At 34.4% G+C, this 11504-nt stretch overlaps 1 protein-coding gene across 1 annotated transcript; it reads left to right on the top strand.

Annotated features, from left to right (window-relative positions):
• The first annotated feature begins 1589 nt into the window (after window positions 1–1589).
• On the top strand, window positions 1590–3826 carry LOC127083046 (E3 ubiquitin-protein ligase AIRP2). The gene is made up of 5 exons (XM_051023277.1): window positions 1590–2085; window positions 2171–2333; window positions 2677–2743; window positions 2886–3129; window positions 3251–3826. The coding sequence occupies exons 1-5, from the start codon at window positions 1997–1999 to the stop codon at window positions 3459–3461; spliced, it is 774 nt and encodes a 257-aa protein (XP_050879234.1). The 5' UTR covers window positions 1590–1996; the 3' UTR covers window positions 3462–3826.
• The last annotated feature ends 7678 nt before the right edge of the window (window positions 3827–11504 follow it).

Below are 11504 nucleotides of genomic sequence, written 5' to 3'. Positions count from 1 at the left end.
TAATTTTTTTTAGAAACAATTTAATTGATATAAACTGACAGTATAAATATTTTTTACACTATCAGTTAATCACAATCACTATTTTATTTGAAATGTTTGACTTTTATTTTAAACATTTAAAAAGTAACACAAACGGATGATTGCGATACATTGATAATATAAAACTTTTTCCACTAACGGTGCATAACAATTAATCTTTTTTTTTCTAAAAGCAAGATAGTATTTCAACACAAGGGATACTCTTACCCATATACGAATTAAAAGAATTGAAGAAAAGGAAAATTTTCTTACCAACAAAAACTAGACTAAGTAATATAAATGGGTTATCATAAAATCTAAAAAATTAAAGTTGGAATAAGAAATTTCTCCTATAGTTGATCATCTCCAAGTTAACAATTTTATAGTCCAAACAATATCATTCAGGTTATAAACAACACCGTTGAAAATGATATCATTTATTAATTTTCACATACATGTCAACCAAATGATTCTCACTTTTCCACTCCTAAAATAACTTTTGCAAAATCTACATCAAGCTAAACAGAGCTTCCAAGAAGATCCTACAAAAGACACTGAAAAATCAATCCAAACTCCCATAAGTTTTCAAACTTTCAAAAACAAAGAGCAATAAAAAAGAAGATGACTCAAGTCTTCTTTCGATTGTAAACAAAAAACACAAACGTCGTCGTTATTCAAAAGACACAAATCTCTTTTTTTTCAATTGATCTTTCGAGGCCAATTTATTTAAGAAAACCCTCCAACAAATGTTCCTCCTCCAAGAGATCTTGAACTTTGGATTCCATGATACATTGATATCTATCTTTTAATGTGAAATAGTTGATATGCTAAAAGTCTTTGTGGTGATGTCTACATTCAAATTAAGAAGTAAGGATGCCCCTATGTTAGAGAGCACAAAATACCTTACTTTATATTTTGATATGTAAAAAGTAAATATATACCTACAAAGTATGTTGTAGGTCCTGAATTTCAAATTTGAGATATTTTATTTACTCATTTAATTTGTGATTTGACACGTTCTTTCATGAGACACAATAAAGAAGTATTATATTATGTAAGATCACACGCTTGTCACCTGAATTTACCCTCTTAACATTCAAATATCTTTTTTGTATTTACGGATGAAAGAGTTGATGAACTACATTATTAAGATATGACAAATGACAATCTAATTTATCGTCGCTTAAACATAAGACATGTGAGATAAAGTGATGTGAGATGAAGTGATTGAATCAGGAAAAAAGGTATTTTCAAAGTCTTTCTATATTTAAGTAATAAGTAAGTCTATATATTATCTCAAGATTTTGTTTTATTAAAAATAACTTGTTATTTGGCACCATGATTATATTTTACCAATATCTAAAATTGAAAAGCAAATGAAACCAATATACGACAAAATAGGGAATATGAAAACCCACTAAGATAATGGCCATAGTGGGATAAGCCATGAGGAAAGAGAAGCAAATATAGATTTTACATATTTCTTTTTGAAAGAAACGGAAAAATAAAAGGTGGAGTCTCATTTCATAACATAACATATACATATACATAATACATAAGCTCTTGTCTTTTATCGCATATATCTTATGTTTCCTAATGTCGTATGTCTCATCAATCAATACTCTTAATTTGACGCATCTTTTTTCTTACGGCATTCCTTACCTCACCCACCCTCTTAAACCAAAACCCAACCACACTCATTTCATCCTCTAAATAATAATATCCATTTCATTTCATTCATAATTAATTTATCAAATCACCTCTTAAAGCTTCAAACTTTCAACCAAAAAAGCTAACACCTTTACTTCTCTTCCTCCATAAATTCATCACCCTTTTCTTCCTTTTCGCTTTTCATTCCAATTTGAATAAAGGGTCATCCAATAAACCTCATCATCTTCACCTATTTCACATAAAGTTTTGATTTTTAACTTTGCCTTAGTTGATTCTCTTCTGCTTCAACTTAACTTTCCTCAAAGTTATGGCAATGATGCCATACTACCTCTCTAGGTTACCTTATCATGATTCCCTTCAAATTCTTGAGGCTGATATTCAACAAGCTAATTCTTTGTAAGTTTCATCAATTTTTCAATTCTTACTTTTTTGAGGTGTGAAAATTGAAATTGAATTATGGGTTTGTGATTCTGGTTTCTAGGGCTGCTGAAATTCCAAGAGCAAAAGGAGGAAATCTTATTAAAATGAAATTGGTTTGCAATCAATTGGCTCCTCTTGTTTTGTTGTTTCTTCAATGGATGGATTGGTCTTGTGCTGGCTTTTTGCATAGTTATCTTAACCTCTTCCATATACTTATATACAAAGTGAGTTCATTTGTTTCTTTCTTACCTCTTGATTCTATATAATTTGTCTTGTCTTGTTGTTTTTCTGTTTGATTTGAACATATTCACAAAAACACTTATTATAGGCTAGTCTTAAGTTTTTGGAAACCCTGTGGAGGTTAATCACGGTTGAAGTGTGGAGAATCAAATAGGAATCCTATATTGTCATATTCGGAAAAAAAATGTTTTATGAGGTCCTACGGTTTAAATGTGTCAAATTTTGGATTCAGTGCAATAGTTATTCTTGCACGCACTCGAAGTCGACACTGACCCTTATTATATATGATTGTTATGTTGTTGTTGATCCTATCTTGTTTTAACATAGGAACCAAATGATGGTAGATCAATCTTGTCTAGTCGTGGAAGGAAAGCAACCATTAAGGATTTTTATGGTATGTGTGAATTAAATTTGACTTTGCAATTTTGTATAAACCACTTTTTTTCTTATCCTAAAATGTATCATCTTGTATGGCTGCATTGACTGATTATTGTTTACTTTGGCTTTATGCCATTGAAAAAAAATTGAACTTTCAGCGGTTATATTGCCGTCTCTTCAGCGGCTTCACGGTAGTTTCGACGACAAGTTGGAGACTTGTGAAGAAATGAACACGCATTTTGAAGGTTCGGTTTGTGGCAAGAAGGTGATTGAAGGAGATGGGAAACTAACCGATGTTGATTTACAAAGAGAAGATGAATGTGGGATTTGCTTAGAGCCTTGTACTAAAATGGTTTTGCCGAATTGTTGTCACGCCATGTGCATCAAATGCTACCGCAAGTGGTAATTACTCACATTCGTGTGCATTCTTTGTCGAGCATTTGACTTATTTGAGCTTATTGCCCGTCATAAAAATTTCTGACAGTGTGACAATCTTCTTGTGCTGGACTTGTTCAATTTGCAGGAACAGAAAGTCCGAGTCGTGTCCTTTTTGTCGCGGTAGCTTGAGGAGGGTTAATTCGGAGGATCTATGGGTATTAACTTGCGATGAAGATGTTGTCGACGCTGAAACAGTTTCTAAAGAAGACTTATTGCGGTTTTACCTCTACATAAACAAGCTTCCCAAAGATAACCCCGACGCACTTTTCCTAATGTATTACGAATACCTGATTTGATTTTCTTTTGAATGAGTAGAAATCAAACACGGTACTCTGAAATTTACAACACTCACACACACACCACGCATCAACCACTTGTTAGATCACAGTGGTTTATTCGATATTATTTCGCTAAATAAGAAAATATGTACATATACAGAAAAATCCGGACCGCAAATGTGAATAGAGTCTGGTAAAAAAAAATATTATTGTCATTTCATCATTTTACTTGGGAGAGAAGTTTCTTGGAATTTTAGACCACGAAAATCACTTTTCTTAGTTCTGTGATGCTAGTATTTTCAACAAGTTGTAATTAAGATATTAATTTATTGAGCAGAATCTTGTTGTATATTACTTGTTGAAATAGATTGATGTTGAGATGATGAGTTTATGTGATTAGATTAGATATATTGGTCAACCAAGTTTATGAAGTTGTGGAGTATTTATATGCTGTCAAGAGTAGACTTTGTCAAACATAACCATTGTTTAATGGTATGAAGAAATATGAATTTGTTTGAATATTCTGAAATTTATTTGTATACAATGTTGTTAGGTTCATAGGTGTTATAAAGGTTGGTAAACAACTTTAGGTTTGTTGTATGAAGAAATATGTTTTTTTTTTTAGTTTCTTAATAAATTTGTTGCTTAATTTTCATGAATTCAACTTCAAGTCTTAAATGAGAGTTTAAATTTTAACGGTCAAAGGGTACGTTACATTGACAAGTTCAAATTTTTCGGCCTATCTGCTTCATGATATACATGATCAAATTGATGCTTATAACTACAATGATGTTTTGATGGAGCAAGAGAAAAATGACATGATTGATTATGATGAGGTTTTCAAGGTTAAGAGGAGCTTTTAGCAAGAAAAGGATAGAATCAAATGGCATGTTGAAAGTGATTGCAACGCACAGCTCTTTCACATAATTGCTAAAGTTAGACATGCTACTAAAAGTTTGTCTTCTCTTACTAATGGTGATGAGGTTATTATTGATTCTGCTGAGATTAAAAACCAATTTGTTACTCATATCAATTTTATTTTTAATGTTGATAGTAACTATTTTGATAATAGATTGATAGAGGATGTGGTCTCCAATGTTGTGGATGACCAAGTGAATATTATGCATATTAGTATTCACACTCCTAATGAAGTGCATGGTGTAGTCTTTGCCATAATAGTATTAGTTCTCCTGGTCCTCGTGGTTTTGGAGCTCATTTATTCCAAATTGATTGGGAGATTACTAATGATGATGTGATTAAATTTGTGGATTTTTTTTAATGGTTGGATCCATCCTAATTGGAATTCTAACAATGTGGTAGTCATTCCCAAATGCCTTGAGAATCATCTTGTTGACCACCATAACCTTATAGCTCTTGTTAATTTAAATTTTAAATTATCACTCAAATTATTGCTGACAAATTGGCTACTATAACTCCCTCTACAATTTCTATTCATCAAATGTGTTTCATTCATGGTGGGAAAATATCAAATTGCATTTGCCTTGCCTCTAAGGCTATCAATGTTATGGAGCTTAAAAAACCTTTGGAGGAAATATGATCCTTAAGATTGACATCAGGAAGGCTTTTAGATATTGCTCATTGGAAATTTCTTCTTAGAGTTCTTCAAAGATTTAACTTTAATCAGACTTTTTATTCTTTGATTCATACGATTCTTCAATCTTCCATGATCTTTATCTCTGTTAATGGGAAAATGCAAGTTTTTCCCTTTTAAAAAGGGAGTTGGGCAAGATGATCCATTGTCCCTTGTCTTATTTTGTCTTGTTGATGATGTGTTCAGTAGATGCATTATAAAATTTGTCAATGATGGGAGGTTAATTCTAATTAATAGCACTAGAGGTAGTCAAGTCCATTCATATGTGTTATACATGTATGATGTCATGTTCTTTTTGCAATGTTATTATCAATAATGTAAGAAATCTCCTTGACTTGTTTACAAAGTAAGGTGCAATCCTAGGACAACTTATTAATCCAACTAAATATATTTTCTTCAAAGGATCCATCAACCATGAAAGATCAAACAAACTTGTTGATATTCTTGGTTTCAATGAGATATTTACCTATTTAATTATCTTAGGGTTCCCATCTTTAAAAGGAAAACCTAAATTCAATTATCTTTAACCTACCGATGACAAGATCAAATTCAAATTGAGTGTTTGGAAGGCTTATCTTCTTTCTCTTGGTAGAAGAATTAAAATTGCCAAGAGTGTCATCTAGAGCATGTTGATTTAATCTTTTCTTATCTATTTTGGCCCAATTAACCTCATCAAAACAATTAACAAATGGATAAGGAATTTCATATAGGAGGATGTTATTAATAGCATGAAAATTGTCAATATGGCTTGGAATAAGATTTGTAATCCTACTCTTGAATAAGGCTTGGTCATTAGGCTCCTTAGAGACATCAATTAAGCAACAACGGTTAAGCTTGGGCGGGAGTTCCTTAGTTTCAAAAACCATTTGCTTGATTTATTATAATTAGATTCATTAGGAAAACGAGTTTTATTCAATACCACATACACTCCTCTATTTGGGTAGGAATTAAAAGCAAAATTGCATATGTGAAGGGTAACTCCATATGGCTTGTTGGTGATGGGATTTTTATTAGTTTTTGGTTTGATAATTGGTTAGGAGATGCCATATGATGATTCGTTGGTGCATGGAAGATGGCACATCCCTAACCCCATGTATCCATTCTCTTCCAAGTAACAAGTTATAATTGGCCTTCGTCTCCACAATCATAAACATTGTTGATCTGGTGACAGTTCCTAAAGTTAACTCAACCTGGATTGCACCAAGAGTGGAACCCATATTTCCCTCATAATTGAAAAGTATCATGTTGTGTGGTTTGACATCTGTATTGTATTTGCCAATTTTCCTCAGCATATGATGCGACATCAAATTCACCGTTGTACCACAATCCACTAAGATTTTATTAATTTGGACATCTTCGATCTTCCCAGTAATAAAGAGAGGCTTAAGATGACTCTGCACAGCCTCATCGGGTTTCTCGAAGAAGGCATTTTACTCCTCTACGCAGCCATTGTTCATCACATAATAGCAAACTGGCTTGTGAGCAACCATTTCTCTTTCTGTATTGTTGTCAGTGTCTTCGACCTCTGTTATTTGGTCGAACTCCCTGGGCATCACTGATACCACACCAACTAAGATATCTAATGAAGCTTCTGACTCAGAGTCGAAGTCATCCGTCAACATTTCGTCTTCTGCAACCATTCAACCATATTTCGCTTTGGCCGCCTCTGTTGGAGTATTAAACTTTCCTTTGTCAAGGCTTGAGTCCTCTTTCTTTCTTACAGGCACATCGGTGTTGAATTCAACTTTTTCCTTTTCCCTAACATCCCTCTGTGCTTTCCTCCTTCTCTGTTCCCTTCTCCATTGGGACCTTGTCATGAGATTTTTCCCTTTGTAGTTCTCAGAGATGTGGGAGGTTTTTCTGTCAGCTTGGAACTCCTTACAGTATGTTAATGACGAACCCCTATCCACCTCGAAGTTCTGCCATTTTCCCTAGCCGCGTTTCCTGCCATCGACTGGCTTCACCCATTTTCCATTTGAAGCCTCATGTTGGGTTTGAAAGAGATGGGTTTGGCAGCATGACCCATTCGTTTTGTTTCACCAAGCTTCACCATAGGCCTTTCTGGATCATAATACCTTCTTGGGTTGAAAGCCCTTATGGGTTGGACGCCTGTTGATCTTGAGGGGATTTCTGGCACCCTTGGTGTTTTACCCTTCTTACTCCCTCGAGGTTTTAGGCCGTTTTCTTGTCGAACACGATGTTGCATCGGGGGAACAACATAACCTCTGATTGCTTATTCTGGAACCTTTTGCGTAAACAAGTCAGAGTTTTGTCTTCTTGGGGGAATGCTATTTTATTATACTCTTCTTGTTGACACTCGTTGTCAACCTCCATGAAGGTTTCTTACGATACTTTGACCATATTAATCTCCATGTCGACGTCTTTAGTGATGTCCAAATTCTGGAATTTCAATTGAAGACCCTCAATAGCCTTATCTATTTGCACGAAACCATCAGTAGTTTCTTTGGTTACTATCATCAGGTTGGAATCTTCAGTGATTCTGGTGTCGAAAACATCAGTGTTTCCATTGGTGGTATTGCCCATAGTTTCCTGATCGAAGTTCTTGAAGAATCCCTGATCAAGGTGCTCAGAGACCCTAACCATGACAGGTTCGTTGACGAAGTCCTCATTAACTTCGGTCATGTCGAAATCATCAGTGACTTCGACCATGTTTACTTCCTCTAGTTCCATGTAGTGGGCATCAACCATTTGCAGAGGATTGTAGTCGATCTTCATCTGGCTCCTAGGTTTGTCTCCAAACTTGAGTCTGCATTCTTGGATAGCATTCTGAACAAAATCCCTGAAAAGAAAATATTGAGATGTTTTATGACCCAGAAAACTATGGTACTTACAAAACCCTCTTTTCTTTCTTTGTTCTAAAGGAGACACTTTAGCACCCGGAGGCACTATCATTTAACCATCCTTAACTAACAAATCGAAGATTTCGTCACATTCTGTAACATCGAAAGTGTAAGTTTTCTTAGGAAATTTATCATTCTTTTCTGGTTCAATAGGGTTTTTTTCCATTCGATGGAACCAAGACCTTACAAGCGTAAGGTGGTCCTTGCTTCAACTCAACAAGGTCGATTTCATTTTCGTCGAAGTCTAAAGGCCCATTATAGGATCCTTCGTCATCATTACTGAAATCGACGTAGGCTACTCTTTTATTATTATTTGCTCTAGCCTTTTCTTCCTTCAAGCATTCTAACTGTCGAACCCCATCAGCCAGTTGGGCCATATCTCTCAAATACTATGTGTCTAACTTTTTCCTGATAGAATAGTCAAGGCCCCCAGCGACCATTTCGACCAATTCATGCTTTAGTACCCGTGTAAAACACCTAGCTTTGAGTAATCGAAATCTATCTAGATAGTCATCAATTGGCTTAGTGAACTTTCGTTTAATACTGACCAATTCCTTCAGACTTATCTATTTGCCCCATGTAAAACTGCTCATGGAACATTCTCTCTAACTGATTCCAAGTATGAATCGAATTTGGTGGCAAGGTGGTGAACCACGTGAAGGCATTCTTTGTGAGAGAACTTGGGAAATATTTTATCCTAAGGTTTTCGTTGTTCGAAATGTCTCTTGCCTCTATTAAATATCTAGCCACATGTTCGATAGTGGATTCAGTAGTATCCCTAGAAAACTTAATGAATTTGGGGATTTTTGTTCTAGAGGGTGTTTCTGCCTGTAGGATATATTCCGACAAATGTGATGTATAATTTGGCCTTCGAAGGCCAAAGTTTACCCCATTTCGAACCATAATCCTCTCGACCATGGTTGCCATATTGTTATCTACTGTCATATCATCATGTCGAATTTGCCGTATGACATTATCAACATTTTGGTTTCTATTTACCATTACTATCATTGGCTCTCTCTCCCTGGGGATTTATGGTTCAGCCCTAGGGGGTTCGACTCTTACTCCCTGATTTACCATCTCTGGTTGCAGTTGATTTTATGGAATTTGGTTAATAATAGGGTCTTCTTCGAAGGTTACCCCCTGGTTTTCCCTTATCCAATCCCTCGTAGGGTGTCGACGAGGCTGTGGTACACCCAAGAAGTCATACATTCGCGCCATCTGTGTTGTCATCTGTTGATTCGATTGTGCTGTATTTTGAATCAAAGGATTCAATACGGTGGACAATGTTTGGGTGAGCATTTGGACCATATCATGGTTGCTTTCGTCCATCTGTTGTCTCCACACTGCTGCGGAATTATTGGTAAGGTTGGGTATTTGTGTTTGGTATCCCAAGCCTGAAGATTGGTTATTTCGACCCACGTTAACCCCAGATCCTGACCCTTGTAATGGGGAGGTTATGTTAACCACTGGTTCTGAAAATGTCGAAGCAGCGTTATGTAAACTTGCCATCACTGAAGTTGGCATTCCATATGGCTGTTCTCAACCACCAAAGGGTATAGAGAAACCAGGGGGGATTGAAGGCCTGTTTAGAACATTTCCAATCTGTGTTCGTTGATTGTGGCTACTTTACCACTCCTTAATAACATACAATGAATTCTTTCGAAAGGGAGAAGATGATTGAATAACCAGAATTAAAAAAGGAAACTCCAATTTTTCTAAAATCGTTAGCACTGTCCCACTGGACGTGCCAATTTGTTTACCGTGAAAATTGGTAAACAATCGTTGATCTTCCAAATTACTAAATTTGGTGACTTACATGATCAACCAGATTGATTCTAGGACATATGCTAATTATTTGTTAAAGTGAATTCTAATAAACATAAACACTTCGACAACGTTTGAAATAATAGTAATTCATAAAAATACTCAAATAAAGAAAGACGAACAACGTAAAGTGAAGAAAGTGTTGTAAAGACGAAGGTAAATGACAACAAATATAAATCTTTTAAATAAAGAGATATTTCTGGAAATAAAACATGAATTTAATTACTTCAAAGTAAATGACAATGGTGTAAATCAAACGTACATTTCTCAATTTACTGTTTCTCTACACACGGATACTTGGTAAATTTTACAGATTTTGTACACACTTTGAACACACACGATCCTAGCACTAAGACCTTTTATTTATACTAATCAAAATAACCGCTTCTAACGGCCTTTTTACCATATCGAGACAAATGACGCTTTCCATTGATGCAACTATCCACTATGCTCCACGTGTATCTTTAGCAATCCAAATAAGAACAAAAGTTCCCTCCTTTATTTGAATTTGAATCTCTCGTCGAACCGTATCATGTGACGCTTCTGTTGAAAAAACGTCTTAAACTACTTAGAAATATTTCTAAGTCCTTGAAGCATCTTGACCCTCTCATAAAGGAATATTCGACTAGAACTCCCAATACCTGATTTAGTCGAAACATCCTCATAGGAAATTCCATTTCTTAATTCAAATATGGGCGTCTAAATTAGGAGCTAACAGATATATAATAAAATATGGAAGACAAATCATTTTTCTTTTTTCTTTTTCTCTTTCCATTTTTCAAAAATAAAAATCAAAACTTTTAAAATTTATTTTAGTTTTCAATTTTTTTAAATACAAAATAGTTTTAAAAATCAGTTTTGAAAAATTAAATAATCAAACAAAAAATTACACTTCACAAACTTAAAAACACTTTCATAAAACTAAAAAAAAGTTATTTTTCTAAAAAGAAACACCATTCTTATTAATTTTTTTATTGAAGTTGAAATGGAAGGGGTCACAAGATTTTAGACCTGCACACTCTCTACTACGTCTATTTTAACTTTTTTTAATGTTTTTATAGCCTTACATAAATTTTGCAATTTTTAAATTTTAGGAATGCGGAATCGTCATACCCATCGACCCTCATTTTTTGCAAGACAATTTTAAAATCGCATCCACACATTTTATTTTTTGAAGGATGTAAAGAGGAGATAAATTAGGGATGACAATGCACATGGTTTGCGCCAGGTACTATAGTTCCCGTTCCCAAACCCGCAATTTAAAAAAATTATCGTACCTGAGTCCATACCTGCGTGGACATCAATGTTTGTACCCGTACTCGTACTTTATGGATACCTAAGTATCCATATCCATACCTAATACCCACATCTCTAATAAAAAATGATTGATCAATTATAATTTTTCTTATCATTTTAATTTTTTAACAATATTTAAAATTTTTTGAGGATGCTATCATTGAGATAAGAAATAAACAAGTATCTATATTAAAACACATAGAAATTTAATAGTGGTGTATTTAATAAAAAATTTAGATTAACATGTGTATATAATAATGAAAATAAAAACAAATAAATATATATAGTGCGGATATGAGGCAGACTGGGTACTAAGGTACCCGTATCCGTTTATTTTAACGGGTAATTGTTTATATTTATGCCCGTATCCATTTTGCAGTTTTTATCCTACTCGTTGTGAGTGATTTTCGTGGATACCCGCTAGTGATGAGTATAATTATCATCCCTAACATAAATATTTCTTTA

Source organism: Lathyrus oleraceus, chromosome 5 (genome assembly GCF_024323335.1).
Source record: "Lathyrus oleraceus cultivar Zhongwan6 chromosome 5, CAAS_Psat_ZW6_1.0, whole genome shotgun sequence".
Taxonomy (NCBI): domain Eukaryota; kingdom Viridiplantae; phylum Streptophyta; class Magnoliopsida; order Fabales; family Fabaceae; genus Lathyrus; species Lathyrus oleraceus.
Note: the sequence above shows the minus strand (reverse complement) of the source record. Positions and strands in the feature narration are given on the sequence as shown.

Coding starts and splice junctions, on each gene's coding strand:
- LOC127083046 (XM_051023277.1), top strand. CDS start 1,997: ATGGCAATGATGCCATACTACCTCTCTAGGTTACCTTATCATGATTCC. Junction 2,334..2,676: donor TCCATATACTTATATACAAA/GTGAGTTCATTT, acceptor GTTTTAACATAG/GAACCAAATGATGGTAGATC. Junction 3,130..3,250: donor ATCAAATGCTACCGCAAGTG/GTAATTACTCAC, acceptor TTCAATTTGCAG/GAACAGAAAGTCCGAGTCGT.